Source organism: Oncorhynchus clarkii, chromosome 4 (assembly GCF_045791955.1).
Source record: "Oncorhynchus clarkii lewisi isolate Uvic-CL-2024 chromosome 4, UVic_Ocla_1.0, whole genome shotgun sequence".
Lineage (NCBI taxonomy): Eukaryota > Metazoa > Chordata > Actinopteri > Salmoniformes > Salmonidae > Oncorhynchus > Oncorhynchus clarkii.
Genome location: NC_092150.1, coordinates 74,140,501 through 74,165,146, shown reverse-complemented (window position 1 = coordinate 74,165,146; position 24,646 = coordinate 74,140,501). Strand labels below are relative to the sequence as shown.

The 24,646-nt window shown below is 43.6% G+C and overlaps 1 protein-coding gene across 3 annotated transcripts in view; it reads right to left on the bottom strand.

The window, feature by feature from the left end:
• LOC139407267 (WASP family member 1) overlaps nucleotides 1-24,646 on the bottom strand; it is a 152,240-nt gene that overhangs the window by 29,651 nt on the left and 97,943 nt on the right. For all 3 annotated transcript variants that reach the window (XM_071150898.1, XM_071150897.1, XM_071150899.1), the window contains exons 4-5: nucleotides 6,917-7,070; nucleotides 502-619 (exon numbers count right to left, since the gene is read on the bottom strand). In XM_071150898.1, the coding sequence (XP_071006999.1) occupies nucleotides 502-619; nucleotides 6,917-7,070 (272 nt within the window). The remainder of the gene's footprint in view (nucleotides 1-501; nucleotides 620-6,916; nucleotides 7,071-24,646) is intronic.

Here is a 24,646-nt window from a genome sequence, read left to right as displayed (position 1 = left end):
TGCTTTAATGTGTGTGTGTGTTCGTGAATCTATGCTTTAATGTGTGTGTGTGTGTGTGTGTGTGTAGAGTACGCCATGGGTCGATATGTACTGTGGTCATTCTGTATAATCAGTGATTTATGCTCACCTCATCTTTCCCCACCCCACTGACCCATATCGACCAGTGTGTGTGTGTGTGTGTGTGTGTGTGTGTGTGTGTGTGTGTGTGTGTGAATCACTGACCATAGACTACAGTGTTATGTCCTTCATCACATATATCATCTGTAGCTCTAGATGTTAATAATACTGGCAATTCTGATCCAAGAACAGTTCCACTACTGCGCTCATAATGGCTGAGATTATGCTTACGATATGGAGAGCTGTTCTGAAATTAGTTAGGGTCAGAAAGCCACTTGGTGACACAGCCCCTCAGTTAAGGACCAATGGGCTAACGACACCACGCTGAATCCACCAATATGTAGACAGGATGCTGGTGACAGGCCAATGGCTGCCCTTCATTACCTTCTGTTTCCTCTTCTCCTTCCTCTTGTCCTCTGTGTCCTGCAGCATCTTCTCTCTCCACAGGTCAAAGAAGTAGGAGGGGTTGGTGTAGAACTTCAGCCCCTCCTTACCATCATCCCTGCAGGAGGAAAGCACAGTTACCCCCAGACACTGATCTAAGGTCTGCTCAGAGCCTTGTGGACCAGCGAAGGCTGATGGGGGATGCACTCTGATCAGTCAAGTTTGAACTCTCTCTTTATCTTTTCATTTGTCTTTCATTTCCTCCTGTCTTCACCCTTGACCAGGAGAAATTAAATCGGAAGGAGGAAATTATCACTTCAAATCCCCTATGACCAGGAAATGAATGAACAAACACACACACACACACACACACACACACACACACACACACACACACACACACACACACACACACACACACACACACACACACACACACACACACACACACACACACACACACACACACACACAGTCACACACACACACAGTCACTCTCTCTCTCTCACACACACACACACACACACACACAGTCACTCTCTCTCACACACACACACACACACACACACACACACACACACAGTCACTCTCTCTCACACACACACACGCACACACGGACACACACACCCAAGACCTACAAATAGCCACATTGACTCACTCTCATACACATGCTAGTCAGTTGCACCAGCAAAAGGTACTGAGGTAACTCACTAGCTGAGCCATATTCTGCCCTGACAACATCATACTGGTTTCTCCATAAGTCACCTGCAGCATTTGCAGGGTTCCACCTCATTCTCCTAAGGACCATGATGTGCTCGGTGACGAGAGGCCGTGATTGTGACAGAGGAAGGAAGAGGAAACATCATCTAAAATAGCTGAGGACATTTAATGATATGCAACAAAATGGGGAAGATTGAAGGGAGTATGACAGGGGTAGGCTGTGTGTGATTGTGTGTGTGAGTGCATCATGTGTATGTGAATTTGGTGTGTGTGTCTGTGTTTATTGTGACTGAGTAGTATGGTGTTTATATTGTGATTGTGTATGTGACAGGGTAGCAGCAGCTGGATCTGAAGAACAACAGCCTGAGGTGTTGAGAGAGAGAGAGGACTTCTATGCCATCAAAAGGAACATAAAATTCGACATGCCAATTTGGATCTGGCTAAAAATACTTGAATCAGTTATTGAACCCATTGCCCTTTATGGTGTGCAGTGTAAAACACAAAATAATACATGCAGAGCAGAATCAGGCCGATACCCGCTAATTATCAACATCCAGAAAAGAGCCATTCAATTCTACAACCACCTAAAAGGAAGCGATTCCCAAACCTTCCATAACAAAGCCATCACCTACAGAGAGATGATCCTGGAGAATAGTCCCCTAAGCAAGCTGGTCCTGGGGCTCTGTTCACAAACACAAACACACCCCACAGAGCCACAGGACAGCAACACAATTACACTCAACCAAATCATGACAAAACAAAAAGATAATTACTTGACACATTGGAAAGAATTAACAAAACAAAAAACTGAACAAACTGGAATGTTATTTGGCCCTAAACAGAGAGTACACAGTGGCAGAATACCTGACCACCGTGACTGACCCAAAATGAAGGAAATCTTTGACTATGTACAGACTCAGTGAGCATAGCCTTGCTATTGAGAAAGGCCGCCATAGGCAGACCTGGCTCTCAAGAGAAGACAGTCTATGTGCACACTAGAGGTCAACCGATTAACCGGCATGGCCGATTAATTAGGGCCGATTTCAAGTTTTCATAACAATCTGCCTTTTTGGACGCCGATTATGGCCGATTACATTGCAATCCACGAGGAGACTGAGTGGCAGGCTGACCACCTGTTACACGAGTGCAGCGTCAAAAGAACCTTGTGGCTGCAAGGAGCCAAGGTAAGTTGCTAGCTAGCATTAAACTTATCTTCTAAAAAACAATCAATCTTCACATAATCACTAGTTAACTACACATGGTTGATGATATTACTAGGTTAACTAGCTTGTCCTGCGTTGCATATAATTAATGTGGTGCCTGTTAATTTATCATCGAATCACAGCCTACTTCAGCTTCACCAAACGGTTAACAAAAGCACATTGCTGAAAAAAGCACAATCTTTGCACAAATGTACCTAACCATAAACATCAATGCCTTTCTTAAAATCAATACACAGAAGTATATTTTTTAAAACCTGCATATTTAGTTCAAATAAATTCATGTTAGCAGGCAATGTTAAATAGGGAAATTGTGTCACTTCTCTTGCGTTCATTGCACGCAAAGTCAGGGTATATGCAACAGTTTGGGCCGCCTGGCTCGTTGCGAACTAATTTGCCAGAATTTTACATAATTATGACATAACATTGACAGTTGTGCAATGTAACAGCAAAATTTAGACTTAGGGTTGCCACTTAGGGTTGCCACCCATTCGATAAAACACGGAACGATTTCGTATTTCACTGAAATAATAAATGTTTTGTTTTCTAAATGATAGTTTCCGTGTTTGACCATATTAATGACCAAAAGCTTGTATTTCTGTGTGTTATTACATTATAATTAAGTCTATGATTTGATATTTGATAGAGCAGCCTGACTACGCGGTGGTAGGCAGCAGCAGGCTCGTAAGCATTCATTCAAACAGCACTTTACTGCGTTTGCAATACTTGAAGCACAGCGCTGTTTATGACTTCATGTCTATCAACTCCCAAGATTAGGCTGGTGTAACTGTTGTAAAATGGCTAGCTAGTTAGCGGGGTGCGCGCTAATAGCGTTTCAAACGTCACTCGCTCTGAGACTTGGAGTGGTTGTTCCCCTTGCTCTGTAAGGGTCGCAGCTTTTGTGGAGCAATGGGTAACGCTGCTTCGAGGGTGGCTGTTGTCGATGTGTTCCTGGTTCGAGCCCTGGTAGGGGCGAGGAGAGGGACGGAAGCTATAGTGTTACACTGGAAATACTAAAGTGCCTATATGAACATCCAATAGTCAAAGGTATATGAAATAGAAATGGTATAGAGAGAAATAGTTGACGCGTCATAATTCCTATAATAACTACAACCTAAAACTTCTTAACTGGGAATATAGAAGATCTTGGAATATTGAACCAGCTTTCATATGTTCTCATGTTCTGAGCAAGGAACTTAAACGTTAGCTTTTTACATGGCACATATTGCACTTTTATTTTCTTCTCCAACACTTTGTTTTTGCATGATTTAAACCCAATTTAACATGTTTCATTATTTATTTGAGACTAAATAGATTTTATTTAAGTATTATATTAAGTTAAAATAAAAGTGTTCATTGTTCATTCAGTATTGTTGTAATTGTCATCATTACAAATATATATATATATATTTATATATTAATATTTATATTATATATATAAATCAGCCGATTAATCGGCATCGGCTTTTTTTGGTCCTCCAATAATTGGTATCGGCGTTGAAAAATCATAATCGGTCGACATCTAGTGCCCACTGCACACAAAATGAGGTGGAAACTGAGCACCATGGGACCATGCAACCGTCATACCGCTCAGGAAGGAGACGCGTTCTGTCTCCTAGAGATGAACGTACTTCGGTGCGAAAAGTGCAAATCAATTCCAGAACAACAGCAAAGGACCTTGTGAAGATGCTGGAGGAAACAGGTACAAAAGTATCTATATCCACAGTAAAATGAGTCCTATATCAACATAACCTGAAAGGCTGCTCAGCAAGGAAGAAGCCACTGCTCCAAAACCGCCATAAAAAAGCCAGACAACGGTTTGCAACTGCACATGGGGACAAAGATCATACTTTTGGAGAAATGTCCCCTGGTCTGATGAAACAAAAACAACTGTTTGGCCATAACGACCATTGTTATGTTTGGAGGAAAAAGGGGGAGGCTTGCAAGCCGAAGATCACCATCCCAACCATGAAGCACGGGGGCGGCAGCATCATGTTGTGGGGTGCTTTGCTGCAGGAGAGACTGGTGCAGTTCACAAAATAGATGGCATCATGAGTAGGAAAATTATTTGGATATATTGAAGCAACATCTCAAGACATCAGTCGGGAAGTTAAAGCTTGGTCTCAAATGGGTCTTCCAAATGGATAATGACCCCAAGCATACTTCCAAAGTTGTGGCAAAATGGCTTCAGGACAACAAAGTCAAGGTATTGGAGTGGCCATCATAAAACCCTGACCTCAATCCTATAGAACATTTGTGGGCAGAACTGAAAAAGTGTGTGTGCGAGCAAGGAGGCCTAGAAACCTGACTCAGTTACACCAGCTCTGTCAGGAGGAATGGCCCAAAATTCAACCAACTTATTGTCGGAAGCTTGTGGAAGGCTACCCGAAACGTTTGACCCAAGTTAAACAATGCTACCAAATACTAATTGAGTGTTTGTAAACTTCTGACCCACTGGGTATGTGATGAGGGTAATAAAAGTTGAAATAAATAATTCTCTCTACTATTACACTTATCTACTCTCTACACATTCTTAAAATACAGTGGTGATCCTAACTGACCGAAGACAGGGATTTTTTACCAGGATTAAATGTCAGGAATTGTGAAAAACTGAGTTTAAATGTATTTGGCTAAGGTGTATGTAAACTTCAGACTACAACTATATATAGAGGGGTCAGAGAACATGCTGGGTAGAGGTTTCTGTCTGTATGCTGTCCATAGTAATGTCTACAGCTGCGTCTCAGTATAGAGTAGCTCAACAGCTGACATTTATCCTAGAACAGACACAACCATACAGCTACTAAACACACTGTGTCTACAGGCTCTGTGTCTGTCAGTCTATAGAGTAGTAGTAATACCAACACCTGCCTCTATGTCACAGTCATACAGTAGCTTGTGAAACCCACACACAAACAAACTGACCCTGGATTTAAAACCAGAGTAATCTACACCTGCAGCTGTCTCCTCAGAACCCCCTGTGTGTGTGTGTGTGTGTGTGTGCGTGTGTGTGTGTGTGTGTGTGTGTGTGTGTGTGTGTGTGTGTGTGTGTGTGTGTGTGTGCACATATGGAGATAGAAACAGAGGCTATTATAGAAAATACACATACACACACAAGCATGAATGAATGAAATAAGATAACACAGGCTCTTCTGCTATTACCCAGTTCTACCAGCCAGGCTAGGTCCACAGCCTGGAATAGGTATGGGCCTCGTAAAAAATGCACACACACACACACAACTGAGAAATCAGACAAATAAAAAGCCCTGGACCGCTTGCTGGGGATTCATCATGGATTATTTACCTCCATTTGACTCTCTCTCTCTCTCTCTCTCTCTCTCTGTCTCTCTCTCTCTCTTCTTCTCTCTCTCTCTCTCTCGCTCTCTCTCTCCCTCTCTCTCTCTCTCTCTTCTTCTCTCTCTCTCTCTCTCTCTCGCTCTCTCTCTCTCTCTCGCTCTCCCTCTCTCTCTCTGTCTCTCGCTCCCTCTCTCTCTCTCTCTCGCTCTCTCTCTCTGTCTCTCTCTCTCTCTCTTACACACTCTCTCTCTCTTCTTCTCTCTCTCTCTCTCTCTCTCTGTCTCTCTCTCTCTCTCTGTCTCTCTCTCTCGCTCTCTCTCTCTCTTCTTCTCTCTCTCTCTAGCTCTCTCTCTCTGTCTCTCTCTCTCTCTCTCTTCTTCTCTCTCTCTCTCTCTCTCTCGCTCTCTCTCTCTCTCTCTCTCTCTCTCTCTCTCTTCTTCTCTCTCTCTCTCTCTCGCTCTCTCTCTCTCTCGCTCTCCCTCTCTCTCTCTGTCTCTCGCTCCCTCTCTCTCTCTCTCTCTCCCTCTCTCTCTCTCTCTCCCTCTCTCTCTCCCTCTCTCTCTCCCTCTCCCTGGCCTGATGTAACAACCAAGACAGACTGAGAGGGTGAAGAGACACAAACACATAGATAAGGATACACACACATTTGCACGCCTGCAAGGGTGTGCACACACACGTACACACAATATAAAGATACAACAGCCAGTTGTCCCTATAAGGTGCGTAGTATCCCTAGTATTTTGCTTGGTGTGAAACATAATGGAGTGGTTGCATCAGTAGTGTTATCACACACAGACTGACTAACAGACTAAGATTCTGCTATGCCAATGGGCTAATCTATAGGCTGTAGAGGTGCTGACCAATAAGGTGTCAGGTTGCAATAACACTACCCAATCAGGAGGGAGGTTGCTGTGAAGCTGACACTACCCAATCAGGAGGGAGGTTGCTGAGAAGCTGATACTACCCAATCAGGAGGGAGGTTGCTGTGAAGCTGACACTACCCAATCAGGAGGGAGGATGCTGTGAAGCTGACACTACGCAATCAGGAGGGAGGTTGCTGTGAAGCTGACACTATCCAATCAGGAGGGAGGTTGCTGTGAAGCTGACACTATCCAATCAGGAGGGAGGATGCTGTGAAGCTGACACTACGCAATCAGGAGGGAGGTTGCTGTGAAGCTGACCTGTAGGGTGTGAGGATGTTGAGGGGTGGCGGCTGCTCGCAGAGGTCAAAGGTCTCTTGCAGGGGGATGGGCAGCGACTGGCGGGCAAACAGCTGCTGGTCCTGGATGGTGGAGCTCCTAAACGCCTTCCTCATAGTGATGTCCTGGAGAGATACTGGAGAGAGAGAGAGCGAGAGAGAGAGGGAGAGAGAGGAGAGACAAAGATATGAGAGAGAGTGAGAGAGATGGGAGAGAGAGGAGAGAGAGAGGAGAGACAAAGATAGGAGAGAGAAGGAGAGAGAGAGGAAAAAGAGGAGAGAGACAAAGACAGGAGAGAGAGAGGGAGAGAGAGAGGAAAGAGAGAGGAGAGAGGAAAGAGAGAGGAGAGAGAGAGGAGAGAGAGGGGAGAGAGAGAGGAGAGAGGAAAGAGAGAGGAGAGAGACAAAGACAGGAGAGAGACAAAGACAGGAGAAAGAGATAGGAGAGAGAGAAGAGAGAGAGAGGCATCAGGTTTTGTGCTAAATCTACAGCAGGAACACGTGTGTGTTTTTACACTCCCGCTGTGGACTCCAATAAAAGTAGGGCCAGTAATAACCATCATCATTATGGTAGTCACAATTAGTGTCAGGAAATGTCAAACCCATTGTCATACGCCTACGGGCTAATGTTCTATAGCCACAATTTGTGCAAATTGGCTAACTGCCTCCATTTGCTCCAAAGCAAAGCCTGGGTAGATGGCTGGGCTAACACTAAAGCTAACCGCTAACCCGTTGATCAGAGGCAGTGGGTGTAATTGGCCTTCTTTAATACTGGACCAACTGTCATTTTGGATCAGAAGGAGAATAACAGAGGAAAATCGATGCCACACAGCCAATAGTGCACGAAGCTCCCAGAAAACAGCCTTGAGAAATTGCTGAGAGAGGAAGAAATCTAGAAGACAGTGAAGCCCTCGATGTCACTGGACTAAAAACTACATTTCTGCTACGAAAACCCAGAGTGTTATTTACAGATCTATACTGAATAATGCATAAATGAATGACAAGTGTATGAAGCTACTTTACTCTCTCTCCAACCCCAGAGGGGGAATTGAAACGCTCACTGCAGTTGTCTCTGAGAAGAGTGAGATACAGCTGCGTACAGTTAAGACTCCTGTATGCCTCATCTGGATGTCTATGTCAGGTGTTATAACCTCTGTCAATTGCTATAAGCTCTATGTCAGTTGTTAAAACCTCTATGTCAGTTGTTATAACCTCTATGTCAGTTGTTATAACTTCTATGTCAGGTGTTATAACCTCTATGTCAGGTGTTTCAACCCTTCACCCATTATTAACAATGACGTTTTGTCAATTCACCAGTAACCAGATGGACTAGGAGTTGAAGTAGGTTACTTCATGTCTCTCCCTCTCCGTCCGTCCGTCCGTCTCTCTCTCTCTCTCTCTCTCTCTCTCTCTCTCTCTCTCTCTCTCTCTCTCTCTCTGAGTCTGAGAGCTCTTGTGTGGCTCTGTTCATAATAGATAAGAGAGAGAGAGGTCCCTTGCTGTAACCTAAGCAGTAGTGAGAGTAATGGATGTGAAGGACTTCCTACTCTCTATTATCCCTACACACTACTGTACTCTCTATTATCCCTACACACTACTGTACTCTCTATTATCCCTACACACTACTGTACTCTCTATTATCCCTACACACTACTGTACTCTCTATTATCCCTACTCTGACACTCTATCCTACAATCTACACTCTCCACAACCCTTCTTCCTTCCCCTTCCTTCCTTCCAAGTGTGTGTGTGTGTGTGTGTGTGTGTGTGTGTGTGTGTGTGTGTGTGTGTGTGTGTGTATGTGTGTGTGTATGTGTGTGTGTGTGTGTGTGTGTGTGTGTGTGTGTGTGTGTGTGTGTGTGTGTGTGTGTGAGCGTGTGTTCTGGGTGAGGTGGTTAACCACCTGCTAGACACCCACCTCACAGAGCCATATAGTTTCCCTTGATGCATGGGCCAATTCATTGATAAGTAAAAACAAAGTCCAGATCTATTCATCTCAGTCATGGAAACAGACAGATGCATACAGGTGGATTCAGTAGAGAGCCATGGTGCTCCGTTAACACAGCCCATTGTGGCAGAACAGAGCAGGGGGTTGCGGTGGCTGTCAGATCAGGCTAACCGTGGGCGTGACAGCGATCGACAGCATAGAGAAGCATCGCAGCAGCTGATGTCAGGACACATTTGAAACAGCGTGAAGAGCCAGAAACAGCCTCGCCAAGCAACGGTGGGCTCTACAGATAGATACACTACAAGGTGGAGTATGCAATGCACACACACAGAGACACACAGAGACACACAGACAGAGACACACACATACACACAGAGACACACAGACACACAGCGACACACACAGAGAGACACACACACACAGACACAGAGACACACAGAGACACACACAGACACACACACACACAGACACACAAAAACGCACACATACACAGACACACACACACACACATAGACACACAGACAGACACAGACACACATAGAGACACACAGACAGACACACACACACACACACACAAAGACACACACAGAGACACACAGACACACACACACACAGACACACAAAAACGCACACACACACAGACACACACAGACACACATAGAGACACACAGACACACACACACACACACACTCACACAGACATACAAAGACACACACACACACATACACACACATACACACACAGACACACACACACCAATAGACACACACACACACATAGACACACACACACACACAGACACACAAAAACACACACGCACACAGACACACACAGACACACACAGACTGGGTAATAGAACTGGGTAATAGCAAAAGAGCCTGTGTTACCTTACTTGTGTGTGTATGTGTATTTTCTATAATAGCTTCTGTTTCTATCTCCATATGTGCACACACACACACACACACACACACACACACACACACACACACACACACACACACACACACACACACATAGACACACACACACACAGACACACAGACACAAATGGATAGAAGGTTCTTTAGCATGGTCATGTACTCAAACACGTGACATGTGAAAACTCAAACTCCAGGAATTAATTGGCAAATATTTCTAAACAACATATTTCTTCATCCCTTCCTTCCAAATAACTGAGCGGAGGATGCATTTGACATCCACATGTTTAAACCCGGTCTCTGGGTGTTTGTGTGTGAGTCTGTGTGTGGATTGCAGGAGCAGCAGTAGCAGGTGCTGTATCTCTGCTAGTGTTCCTTATCTGTGCAGCTATATAATCTATGCAGAGTGAAGAGGTATAGTGGATCTCTCCCTCCTGTCTCCCTCTAGCCCTCTGATAACCCAATCTACCCTCAGTCACACACATAGAGAGAGAGAGAGAGAGAGAGAGAGAGAGAGAGAGAGAGAGAGAGAGAGAGAGAGAGAGGGGTACAGACACCCCCCTGGGCAATCTAATCGCTCCCTCTTCCTACCCCCTGCTTTCCTCTGCCCTCAATCTCTCTCTCTCTTTCCTCTATGCCCTTCATCGCTCAATTGTAGTCTTCCTCTCTCACTTCCAAATATTTCTCCATTCTATGTCTTCAGGGATGTAAAACTGCTGAGGGCCCAAAAAGGTGACACTTTTTTGTTGTTGAACTGAAACATGCATAAAAAGTCTCTGCTAGGTGGAAATGCCGGTTAACTAATTAAACAACTTAGAATATGATCTAAATGACTGGTCTCTGTGTGTAAAATAAAAAGTGGTTCATGTGAACCTAATTCACAGCTAAAAAATTTAAAGAAAGCAATCCAATGTTATTAGTTGCCTAGACTTTCCTGCAAATGACACTCAAGTCTTGAGAAAAAACAATAAACTAATATTGTAGATATCCATGACAGCCTCTATAATAGAACGCTTGTGACCATACATCTAAATAATGCACTTGGGAAAAAAAACATCTTAAAGTAGAGTCAAGTTTTTCAACCACTCCACAAATGTCTTGTAAACTATAGTTTTGGCAATTCGGTTAGTAGATCTACATTGTGCATGACAAAAGTCATTTCTCCTACAATTGTTTACGGATAGATTATTTCACTGTATCACAATTCCAGTGGGTCAGAAATGTGTAAATATTAGGAGGAGCAATGTCGGACTGGTATTGACTAAAATACAGTATATACAGTTGAAGTCGGAAGTTTACATACACTTAGGTTGGAATCATTAAAGGCACAGTCAACTTAGTGTATGTAAACTTCTGACCCATTGGAATTGTGATAAAGTGAATTATAAGTGAAATAATCTATCCGTAAACAATTGTAGGAGAAATGACTTTTGTCATGCACAATGTAGATCTACTAACCGAATTGCCAAAACTATAGTTTGTTAACAAGACATTTGTGGAGTGGTTGAAAAACAAGTTTTAAACAGCTTGGAAAATTCCAGAAAATGATGTCATGGCTTTAGAAGCTTCTGATAGGCCAACCTTACACTGCCCAGCCTTACATAATTTGAGAGAAGAGATTCTCATGATTAAAATGGTATCTAAATATACACATTGCGAGATATTTGGCAAAGTAGACAGACATACCTATATTTCCCTATAGGAAACAATGACCTCAGAGTTCCATGAGTCATTTTTTGTTTACATGTTAACTATAAAGGTCTCCGTTACTAACAATAGCAAAGCTGGCATTGTGATATAGTACAACCACCTGGGAATAGAACGAGTCGGTGCCACAGTGTTCAATAGAACGAATAGGAGATGGCAGAGTGAAAAATGCCCCAAAATAAGGCCTGTTTTTTCATGATTACTTCGAAACTACGGCAGGCAGCTGGGATATATGGTAATATTATGAAACTGGGCTCCACCGCGGATGCAATGAACTAGTTTTGATTCGAAAAAAGCATTGTTAAAAATGTCACGTGTCCAGCCTACTATAGTGGCATCCAGCTTAAACCAGGCCCATCTCCAACTACACTTGATCCCTGAATCCACTTGTTTAACAAGCAACGCCTCATTTTCACCTAATTCTCTTATTCTGAAAATGAACCACATACTGTAGAGGGAAAACAGTTAACAGATATTGCTTAGTTCGTTAGCTAGTTAACATTTCACACAGATTGCCAGGGTCCAGTATAACTTGAGGAACGGCAAGGAGACGTATACCAGTTAATACTATAGTGAATTGGTTAGGTTACTAATGTTAGCTGGTTCCTCTGTGTCTCCCACGGCCCTGGTTCCTCTGTCTCCCACGGCCCTGGTTCCTCTGTGTCTCCCACGGCCCTGGTTCCTCTGTGTCTCCCACGGCCCTGGTTCCTCTGTCTCCCACGGCCCTGGTTCCTCTGTCTCCCACGGCCCTGGTTCCTCTGTCTCCCACGGCCCTGGTTCCTCTATCTCTCACGTCACTGGTTCCTCTGTCTCCCACGGCCCTGGTTCCTCTGTCTCCCACGGCCCTGATTCCTCTGTGTCTCCCACGTCACTGGTTCCTCTGTCTCCTACGGCCCTGGTTCCTCTGTGTCTCCCACGCCCTGGGGCCTCTGTCTCCCACGGCCCTGGTTCCTCTGTCTCCCACGGCCCTGGTTCCTCTGTCTCCCACGGCCCTGATTCCTCTGTGTCTCCCACGTCACTGGTTCCTCTGTCTCCCACGGCCCTGGTTCCTCTGTGTCTCCCACGCCCTGGGGCCTCTGTCTCCCACGGCCCTGGTTCCTCTGTCTCCCACGGCCCTGGTTCCTCTGTCTCCCACGGCCCTGGTTCCTCTGTCTCCCACGGCCCTGGTTCCTCTGTCTCCCACGGCCCTGGTTCCTCTGTCTCCCACGGCCCTGGTTCCTCTGTCTCCCACGGCCCTGGTTCCTCTGTCTCCCACGCCCTGGTTCCTCTGTCTCCCATGGCCCTGGTTCCTCTGTCTCCCACGGCCCTGGTTCCTCTGTCTCCCACGCCCTGGTTCCTCTGTCTCCCACGCCCTGGGGCCTCTGTCTCCCACGGCCCTGGTTCCTCTGTCTCCCACGCCCTGGGGCCTCTGTCTCCCACGCCCTGGTTCCTCTGCCTCCCACGGCCCTGGTTCCTCTGTCTCCCACGGCCCTGGTTCCTCTGTCTCCCACGCCCTGGTTCCTCTGTCTCCCACGGCCCTGGTTCCTCTGTCTCCCACGGCCCTGGTTCCTCTGTCTCCCACGGCCCTGGTTCCTCTGTCTCCCACGGCCCTGGTTCCTCTGTAAGACTCACTATCTGGAGGTGGACATGTAGCTCCCTGCAGCTACTCTTCTGCCTGGATAGAGCTGCTGACAACATCCATTGCAAGGCCCTGGAACTGGGAGGGAGGATGCTCTGTATAAGAAGTAATGTATGGGTGTATAATGACACTGGGTGAGGCTACAGGCGCAGGTGGATAGATAGCTCGTTTGAATCATTATGTGGTCATGATGGACTGAGGTTCCTAAATTAATCTGAGCGAGAGAGAAACAGATATGAGAGGGAGAGATATTGTGTGTGTATCTGTCTACATACAGTTCGTTGTTGATCTTTGCTTGACAGCCATTTTCATGTCTTTGTCACGTTCTGACCTTTATTTCCTTTGTTTTGAATTTATTTAGTATGGTCAGGGCGTAAGTTGGGTGGGCAGTCTATGTTTGTGTTTTCTATGATTTGGGGATTTGTATGTTTCGGCCTAGTATGGTTCTCAATCAGAGGCAGGTGTCATTAGTTGTCTCTGATTGAGAATCATACTTAGGTAGCCTGGGTTGCACTGTTTGTTTGTGGGTGATTGTCTATGTTAGTTGCTTGTGCCACACAGGTCTCATTTATAGCTTCACGGTCGTTATTTGTTTTTGTATTCAGTGTTCAGTACTTTCTTTAATTAAATATTCATCATGAACACATACCACACCACATTTTGGTCCTCCGATCCTTCTCGCCTCTCCTCTTCAGATGAAGAGGAGGACGACCGTGACAGTCTTGCCTTACATTTTCAAGACAATTTAAATCAAAACTCTAACTAGGCCACTCAGGAACATTCAATGTCGTTTTGGTAAGCAACTCTAGCACAGGCTGCTGAGGGGAGGACGGCTCATAATAATGGCAGGAATGGTGCAAATGGAATGGCATCAAACACATGGAAACCAGGTTACCATTACACCAATTCCGCTCCAGTCATTACCACAAGCCCGTTCTCCCTAGTTAAGGTGCCACCAACCTCCTGTGAACTCCAGTGTAGAGTTGGCCTTGTCTTTTAGGTTATTGTCCTGCTGAAAGGTGAATTTGTCTCCTGGTGTCTGTTGGAACGCAGACTGAACCAGGTTTTCTTCTAGGATTTTGCCTGTGCTTAACTCTATACCATTTAATTTTATCCTGAAAAACTCCCCAGTCCTTGCCAATGACAAGCATAGCCATAACATGATGCAGCCACCACCATGCTTGAAAACCTGAAGGGTGGATTTGCCCAAAAAATAACACTTTTTAATTCAGGACATAAAGTACATTTCTTTGCCACATTTTTTGTAGTTTTACTTTATTGCCTTGTTGCAAACAAGATGCATGTTTTGATTTTTTTTTTTTAAATGTACAGGCATCCTTTTTTAAAAACTTTATAGTGACTGGGTGTATTGATACATCATCCAAAGTGTAATACATTCACCAATTTTAAGTCCAGGCTGTAACACAACAAGCCAAGGGATGTAAATACTTTCTGAAGGCACTGCTGGCTTGATTGTGTGTGAAAGTGTGTGTGTGTGTGTGCGTGCACAGTACATGTGTTTTATTGTGCACTGTGTTGGCATGCTGCATTCCTCCCCCCTCCCTCCCTACCCCTTTCCTCTCCTGGGCACAGATACAGAGACAGGGTCTGCGTCCCAAATGGCACCCTATTCCTTTTAAAGTCCACTACTTTTGACTAGGGCCCAGTAGTGCACTACCAAGGGAATATGATGCTATTTGGGAAGCCGCCAGGGACACATAGACAAAGAAGAGCCTCAGCAGCAGGCTCAGATTCTTTCATCACTGTGATCCTCACATCTGCTGGCCTGGCTTTACCCACAATGCTTTAGGATGCACAACGCCTCTAGATGGGGAACACAAAGGCTGGCTGAGCAAACAGACTCACAGAAACACACAGACAGACATATCTAGAACAGCATGTCTTTGTAGTGTGCATGTCACCCAGAAATCTGCTACAGCACACTGTGCTGCTTGTATGTTTGTGTCACTGACTGTGCAACTGTGTATGTGTGTCATTATGTGAGCATCCAAGTGTGTGTGTGTGCACGCACGTGTGTGTGTGTTGGTTGGTTCGTCTATCCTTGTAGAGACCTAAAATCCCCAAAGGTCCTCACAAGGATAGTAAAACAAGAAAAATACTCCCCCGTGGGGACATTCCCCACGTTCACATGAGGACAATGGCTATTTTAAGCTTAGAGGTTAGGGCTACAATTAGGGTTAGGGGTCAGGGGTTAGGTTTAGGAGTTAGGGGTCAGGGGTTAGGTTTAGGAGTTAGGCTTAGGAGTTAGGTTTAGGGTTAGGAGTTAGGTTTAGGAGTCGATCATTAGAAAACCCATTTTCAATTATGTTAGCATAGCTGAAAACTGTTGTCCTGATTAAAGAAGCAATAAAACTGGCCTTCTTTAGACTAGTTGAGTATCTGGAGCATCATCATTTGTGGGTTTGATTACAGGCTCAAAATGGCCAAAAACGTTTTTATTTCACCTTTATTTAACCAGGTAGGCAAGTTGAGAACAAGTTCTCATTTACAATTGAGACCTGGCCAAGATAAAGCAAAGCAGTTCGACACATACAACAACACAGAGTTACACATGGAGTAAAACAAACATACAGTCAATAATACAGTAGAAAACTAAGTTTATATACAATGTGAGCAAGTGAGGTGAGATAAGGGAGGTAAAGGCAAAAAAAGGCCATGGTAGCGAAGTAAAAACAATATAGCAAGTAAAACACTGGAATGGTTGAGTTGCGTTGCTTGCTTCTCCCAAGTCCAATCCTCCTGGCCACGCTGCTTGGTCCATTTGTGGTGGGATCTTCTGTCATGCTCGTTATAAGGATGAGACCAAGGTGCAGCGTGGTAGGCGTACATTATTACTTTTAATGAATGACCACCGAACAAAAACAACAAAACGAACAAACGAAGTGTTCAGCTATACAACTAGTTCTGACAGGCAACTAAACATAGACAAGATCCCACAACTAACAATGGGGAAAATGGCTACCTAAATATGACCCCCAATCAGAGACAACGATAAACAGCTGTCTCTGATTGGGAACCATATCAGGCCAACATAGAAATACAAATTCACCTAGATGACCCATCCAACTCACCATCACGCCCCAACCAACACAGAGAAAAAACAGCTTACTATAGTCAGGGCGTGACATACTGGTGTGCAAAAGTGCAGAGAAGTAAATAAATATAGTCTCCAGCTTAAGCGATTTTTGCAATTTGTTCCAGTCACTGGCAGCAGAGAACTGGAAGGAAAGGCGGCCAAATGAGGTGTTGGCTTTGGGGATGATCAGTGAGATATACCTGCTGGAACATGTGCTACGGGTGGGTGTAGTTATCGTGACCAGTGAACTAAGATAAGGCGGAGCTTTACCTAGCATAGGCTTATAGATGACCTGGAGCCAGTGGGTCTGGCGACGAATATGTAGCAAGGGCCAGCCAACTGGAGCAAACAGGTCGCAGTGGTGTGTGGTATAAGGTGATTTGGTAACAAAACGGATGGCACTGTGATAGAATCCATCCAGTTTGCTGAGTAGAGTATTGGAAGCTATTTTGTAGATGACATCGCCGAAGTCGAGGATCGGTAGGATAGTCAGTTTTACTAGGGTAATTTTGGCGGCGTGAGTGAAGGAGGCTTTGTTGCGAAATAGAAAGCCGATGGATAGTTGGTCTGAGGCCACGGAGAGAGTGTTGTATGGCAACTGCTCTTAAATGCTAGTCAAACTACAGTGGGGCAAAAAAGTATTTAGTTAGCCACCAATTGTGCAAGTCCTCCCACTTAAAAAGATGAGAGAGGCCTGTAATTTTCATCATAGGTACACTTCAACTATGAGAGACAAAATGAGAAAAAAAATGTACAAAATCACATTGTAGGATTTTTTATTCATTTATTTGCAAATTATGGTGGAAAATAAGTATTTGGTCACCTACAAACAAGCAAGATTTCTGGCTCTCACAGACCTGTAACTTCTTCTTTAAGAGGCTCCTCTGTCCTCCACTCGTTACCTGTATTAATGGCACCTGTTTGAACTTGTTATCAGTATAAAAGACACCTGTCCACAACCTCAAACAGTCACACTCCTAACTCAACTATGGCCAAGACCAAAGAGCTGTCAAAGGACACCAGAAACAAAATTGTAGACCTGCACCAGGCTGGGAAGACTGAGTCTGCAATAGGTAAGCAGCTTGGTTTGAAGAAAGACATACAAGACCACTGATAATCTCCCTCGATCTGGGGCTCCACGCAAGATCTCACCCCGTGGGGTCAAAATGATTACAAGAACGGTGAGCAAAAATCCCAGAACCACACGGGGGGACCTAGTGAATGACCTGCAGAGAGCTGGGACCAAAGTAACAAAGCCTACCATCAGTAACACACTACGCCGCCAGGGACTCAAATCCTGCAGTGCCAGACGTGTCCCCCTGCTTAAGCTAGTACATGTCCAGGCCCGTCTGAAGTTTGCTAGAGAGCATTTGGATGATCCAGAAGAAGATTGGGAGAATGTCATATGGTCAGATGAAACCAAAATATAACTTTTTGGTAAAAACTCAACACGTCGTGTTTGGAGGACAAAGAATGCTGAGTTGCATCCAAAGAACACCATACCTACTGTGAAGCATGGGGGTGGAAACATCATGCTTTGGGGCTGTTTTTCTGCAAAGGGACCAGGACGACTGATCCGTGTAAAGGAAAGAATGAATGGGGCCATGTATCGTGAGATTTTGAATGAAAACCTCCTTCCATCAGCAAGGGCATTGAAGATGAAACGTGGCTGGGTCTTTCAGCATGACAATGATCCCAAACACACCGCTCGGGCAACGAAGGAGTGGCTTCGTAAGAAGCATTTCAAGGTCCTGGAGTGGCCTAGCCAGTCTCCAGATCTCAACCCCATAGAAAATCTTTGGTGGGAGTTGAAAGTCCGTGTTGTCCAGCAACAGCCCCAAAACATCACTGCTCTAGAGGAGATCTGCATGGAGGAATGGGCCAAAATACCAGCAACAGTGTGTGAAAACCTTGTGAAGGCTTACAGAAAACGTTTGACCTCTGTCATTTACAACAAAGGGTATATAACAAAGTATTGAGATAAACTTTTGTTATTGACCAAATACTTATTTGCCACCATAATTTGCAAATAAATTCATTAACAATCCTACAATGTGATTTTATGGATTTGTTTTCCTAATTTTGTCTGTCATAGTTGAAGTGTACCTATGATGAAAATTACTTTTTAAGTGGGAGAACTTGCACAATTGGTGGTTGTCTAAATACTTTTTTGCCCCACTGTAAATGCATGCTCTTCAACCAATCGCTGCCCGCACCTGCCCGCCTGACTAGCATCACTACTCTGGATGGTTCCGACTTAGAATATGTGGACAACTACAAATACCTAGGTGTCTGGTTAGACTGTAAACTCTCCTTCCAGACTCACATTAAGCATATCCAATCCAACATTAAATATAGAATCGGTTTCCTATTTCGCAAAAAAACCTTCTTCACTCATGCTGCCAAACATACCCTCGTAAAACTGACTATCCTACCGATACTTGACTTTGCCGTTCTCATTTACAAAATAGCTTCCAACACTATACTCAGCAAATTGGATGTAGTCTATAACAGTGCCATCTGTTTTGTCACCAAAATCCCATATACCACCCACCACTGCAACCTGTATGCTCTTGTTGGCTGGCCCTCACTATATATTAGTCGCCAAACCCACTGGCTTCAGGTCATCCATCTAAGCCTTTGCTTGGTAAAGCTCCTGCCTTATCTCAGCTCACTGGTCACCATAGCAACACCCACCCATAGCACGTGCTCCAGCAGGTATATTGCACTGGTCGTCCCCAAAGCCAACACCTCCTTTGGCCGCCTTTCCTTCCAGTTCTCTGCTGCCAATGACTGGAACGAACTGCAAAAGTCACTGAAGCTAGAGACTTATATCTCCCTCACTAACTATAGGCATCAACTGTCTGAGCAGCTTACCGATCACTTCACCTGTACACAGACCATCTATAAATAGCCCACCCAACTACCTCATCCCCATATTGTTTTTTTTTGCTCTTTTGCACACCAGTGTCTCTACTTGCACATCATCATCTGCACATCTATCACTCCAGTGTTAATGCTAAATTGTAATTATTTTGCCACTACGGCCTATTTATTGCCTTACCTCCCTAATCTTACAATATTTGCACACACTGTATATAGACTTTTATATTGTGTTATTATGTTATGTACGTTTGTCTATCCCATGCGTAACTCTGCATTGTTGTTTTTGTCGCACTGCTCTGCTTATTCTTGGCCAGGTAGCAGTTGTAAATGAGAACTTGTTCTCAACTGGCCTACCAGGTTAAATAAAGGTGAAATAAAAAAATAAAAAAATAAGGTTTAGGGTAGGGATTAGGGAAAATAGGATGGACATTTATTTTAGGTCCCCAAGAGGATAGAAGAAGATGTGTGTGTGTGTGTGTGTGTGCATGCGTGCGTGTGTGCATGTGTGTGTGTGTGTGTGTGCGTGTGTGTGTGTATGTGTGTATGTGTGTGTATAAGGGCTTAGGGAAAGCAGTGTTTTTAAACCTGTACCCCTCAATTCCCACTCAGTCCCAAGTGGCTTCCCTGATTGAGACGTCAACAGAAAAAACTAAAAACCCTTTATTTTTATCTCTCTAAGCAACTATCCCTCCTCACCAGCTGTCTGTGGTTAGAGTAGACCATTAAAGACTGCTTCATTAAAAACAGCTATCATGGGATAATGAGGGGGCATGGTGCTAAAACAAAGAAAATACATAGAGAGTGAAGAGTCAACACAGTAAACAAAGAAGGTTGTTTGTTTGAAAGAGAGAGAGAGTGTAAGAGAGAGAGAGAAAGTGTGTGTAAGAGAGAGAAAGAGAGTGTAAGAGAGAGAGAGTGTAAGAGAGGGAGAGTGTGGGTAAGAGAGAGAGAGAGAGTGTAAGAGAGAGTGTAAGAGAGAGAGAGAGTGTAAGAGAGAGAGGGAGTGTGTGTGAGAGAGAGAGAGAGAGAGAGAGAGAGAGAGAGTGTAAGAGAGAGAGAGTGTGTAAGAGAGAGAGGGAGTGTGTGTACGAGAGAGATAGAGTGTGTGTAAGAGAGAGAGAAAGTGTGTGTGTAAGAGAGAGAGAGTGTGTAAGAGAGAGAAAGTGTGTGTAAGAGAGAGAGAGAGAGAGAGTGTAAGAGAGAGTGTAAGAGAGAGAGAGAGAGTGTAAGAGAGAGAGGGAGAGTGTAAGAGAGAGAGGGAGTGTGTGTAAGAGAGAGAGAGAGAGTGTAAGAGAGAGAGAGAGTGTAAGAGAGAGAGGGAGTGTGTGTAAGAGAGAGAGAAAGAGAGAGAGAGAGTGTGTGTGTGTAAGAGAGAGGAAGTGTAAGAGAGAGAGAGAGTGAGTGTGTAAGAGAGAGAGAGAGTGTAAGAGAGAGAGAAAGAGTAAGAGAGAGAGAGTGTGTAAGAGAGAGATAGAGAGAGTGTGTAAGAGAGAGAGAGAGTGTGTAAGAGAGAGAGAGCGAGAGAGTGTAAGAGAGAGAGAGAGAGAGTGTGTAAGAGAGAGAGAGGGGGAGAGTGTGTAAGAGAGAGAGAGAGTGTGTGTGTAAGAAAGAGAGAGAGAGAGAGTGTGTAAGAGAGAGAGAAAGTGTGTGTGTAAGAGAGAGAGAGAGTCTGTGTGTAAGAGAGAGAGAGAGTGTGTGTAAGAGAGAGAGTGTGTAAAAGAGAGAGAGTGTGTAAGAGAGAGAGAGTGTGTAAAAGAGAGAGAGTGTGTGAGAGAGAGTGTGTAAGAGAGAGAGAAACAGAGTGTGTGTGCAAGAGAGAGAGAGAGAGAGAAGCAGAGACAGATCCTTACCAAGTACAGGCTGAGTGACCACCGATTGGCAATAGAAACCGGCAGATATAAAAAGACATGGCTACCCAAAGAGGAGCGTGTATGTGGTCACCTCACGACAAGGGAGGTAGAGACAGAGATGCACTTCCTCCTTTACTGTGAGAAATATTCCTCACAAAGAGACTCATTATTCACAGAAATGACGACATTTATTCCAAATTTGAATTTATTAAACCCAGAGGAAAAACTAAAAATACTCATGGGCGAAGGAGCAATGGCTCCTCTTGCAGCCAAATATGTATTTTCCTGCCATAGCCTGAGGGAGACTGAATAATAACATAGTAATTTACTTATTATTACTATTATTGTCATTACTATTATTATTGTTGTTTATCATTCCAAATAGTAGTGGTAATGATGATGGTAGTTGTAGTAGTAGTAATGATGGTGGTAGTTGTAGTGGTAATGATGATGGTATTGTAGTAGTAGTAGTGATAATGATGATGGGAGTTGTAGTAGTAGTATTGGTAATGATGATGGTAGTAGTAGTAGTAGTGGTAATGATGGTAGTTGTAGTAGTAATGATGATGGTAGTTGTAGTAGTAGTAGCAGTAATGATGATGGTAGTTGTAGTAGTAGTAGTGGTGGTGATGATGGTAGTTGTAGTAGTAGTAGTGGTAATGATGATGGTAGTTGTAGTAGTAGTAGTAGTGGTGGTGATGATGGTAGTTGTAGTAGTAGTAGTGGTAATGACGATGGTAGTTGTAGTAGTAGTAGAGATGGTGATGATGGTAGTTGTAGTAGTAGTAGTGGTAATGATGGTAGTTGTAGTAGTAGTAGTGGTGGTAATGATGATGGTAGTTGTAGTAGTAGTAGTGGTGGTGATGATGGTAGTTGTAGTAGTAGTAGTGGTAATGATGATGGTAGTTGTAGTAGTAGTAGTAGTGGTGGTGATGATGGTAGTTGTAGTAGTAGTAGTGGTAATGACGATGGTAGTTGTAGTAGTAGTAGAGATGGTGATCATGGTAGTTGTAGTAGTAGTAGTGGTGGTGATGATGGTAGTTGTAGTAGTAGTAGTGGTAATGATGATGGTAGTTGTAGTAGTAGTAGTGGTGGTGATGATGGTAGTTGTAGTAGTAGTAGTGGTAATGACGATGGCAGTTGCAGTAGTAGTAGTGGTGGTGATGATGGTAGTTGTAGTAGTAGTAGTGGTAATGGTGATGGTAGTTGTAGTAGTGGTAATGATGATGGTAGTTGTAGTAGTAGTAGTGGTAATGATGATGGTAGTTGTAGTAGTAGTAGTGGTGGTGATGATGGTAGTTGTAGTAGTAGTAGTGGTAATGATGATGGTAGTTGTAGTAGTAGTAGTAGTGGTGGTGATGATGGTAGTTGTAGTAGTAGTAGTGGTAATGACGATGGTAGTTGTAGTAGTAGTAGAGATGGTGATGATGGTAGTTGTAGTAGTAGTAGTGGTGGTGATGATGGTAGTTGTAGTAGTAGTAGTGGTAATGATGATGGTAGTTGTAGTAGTAGTAGTGGTGGTGATGATGGTAGTTGTAGTAGTAGTAGTGGTAATGACGATGGCAGTTGCAGTAGTAGTAGTGGTGGTGATGATGGTAGTTGTAGTAGTAGTAGTGGTAATGGTGATGGTAGTTGTAGTAGTGGTAATGATGATGGTAGTTGTAGTAGTAGTAGTGGTAATGATGATGGTAGTTGTAGTAGTAGTAGTGGTAATGATGATGGTATTTGTAGTAGTAGTAGTGGTGGTGATGATGGTAGTTGTAGTAGTAGTAGTAATGATGATGGTAGTTGTAGTAGTAGTAGTGGTGATGATGGTAGTTGTAGTAGTAATGATGATGGCAGTTGTAGTAGTAGTAGTGGTAATGATGCTGGTAGTAGTAGTAGTAATGATGATGGTAGTTATAATAGTAGTAGTAGTAATGATGATGGTAGTTGTAGTAGTAGTAGTAGTGGTAATGTTGATGGTAGTTGTAGTAGTAGTAGTGGTAATGATGATGGTAGTTGTAGTAGTAGTAGTGGTAATGATGATGGTAGTTGTAGTAGTAGTAGTGGTAATGATGATGGTAGTTGTAGTAGTTGTAGTAATGATGAGGTTGGTGTAGTAGTAGTAGTAGTAGTAGTAGTAATTATGATGGTAGTTGTAGTAGTGGTAATGATGATGGTAGTTATAGTAGTAGTAGTGGTGGTGATGATGGTAGTTGTAGTAGTAGTAGTGGTAATGGTGATGGTAATTGTAGTAGCAGTAGTGGTAATGGTGCTGGTAGTTGTAGTAGTAGTGGTGGTGGTGATGGTAGTTGTAGTAGTAGTAGTGGTAATGATGATGGTAGTTGTAGTAGTAGTAGTAGTAGTAATGATGATGGCAGTTGTAGTAGTAGTAGTGGTAATGATGATGGTAGTTGTAGTAGTAGTAGTGGTGGTGATGATGGAAGTTGTAGTAGTAGTAGTAATGATGATGGTAGTTGTAGTAGTAGTAGTGGTAATGACGATGGTAGTTGTAGCAGTAGTAGTGATGGTGATGATGGTAGTTGTAGTAGTAGTAGTGGTAATGATGGTAGTTGTAGTAGTAGTAGTGGTGGTAATGATGATGGTAGTTGTAGTAGTAGTAGTGGTGGTGATGATGGTAGTTGTAGTAGTAGTAGTGGTAATGACGATGGCAGTTGCAGTAGTAGTAGTGGTGGTGATGATGGTAGTTGTAGTAGTAGTAGTGGTAATGGTGATGTAGTTGTAGTAGTGGGAATGATGATGGTAGTTGTAGTAGTAGTAGTGGTAATGATGATGGTAGTTGTAGTAGTAGTAGTGGTAATGATGATGGTATTTGTAGTAGTAGTAGTGGTGGTGATGATGGTAGTTGTAGTAGTAGTAGTAATGATGATGGTAGTTGTAGTAGTAGTAGTGGTGATGATGGTAGTTGTAGTAGTAATGATGATGGCAGTTGTAGTAGTAGTAGTGGTAATGATGCTGGTAGTAGTAGTAGTAATGATGATGGTAGTTGTAGTAGTAGTAGTAGTAATGATGATGGTAGTTGTAGTAGTAGTAGTGGTGATGATGGTAGCTGTGGTAGTAATGATGATGGTAGTTGTAGTAGTAGTAATGATGATGGTAGTTGTAGGAGTAGTAGTAGTGGTAATGTTGATGGTAGTTGTAGTAGTAGTAGTGGTAATGATGATGGTAGTTGTAGTAGTAGTAGTGGTAATGATGATGGTAGTTGTAGTAGTAGTAGTAGTGGTAATAATGATGGCAGTTGTAGTAGTTGTAGTAATGATGAGGTTGGTGTAGTAGTAGTAGTAGTAGTAGTAGTAATTATGATGGTAGTTGTAGTAGTGGTAATGAGGATGGTAGTTGTAGTAGTAGTAGTGGTGGTGATGATGGTAGTTGTAGTGGTGGTGGTGATGATGGTAGTTGTAGTAGTAGTAGTGGTAATGGTGATGGTAGTTGTAGTAGTAGTAGTGATAATGATGCTGGTAGTTGTAGTAGTAGTGGTGGTGATGATGGTAGTTGTAGTAGTAGTAGTGGTAATGATGATGGTAGTTGTAGTAGTAGTAGTAGTAATGATGATGGCAGTTGTAGTAGTAGTAGTGGTAATGATGATGGTAGTTGTAGTTGTAGTAGTAGTGGTGGTGATGATGGTAGTTGTAGTAGTAGTAATGATGATGGTATTGTCATAGTAGTAATGATGATGATAGTTGTAG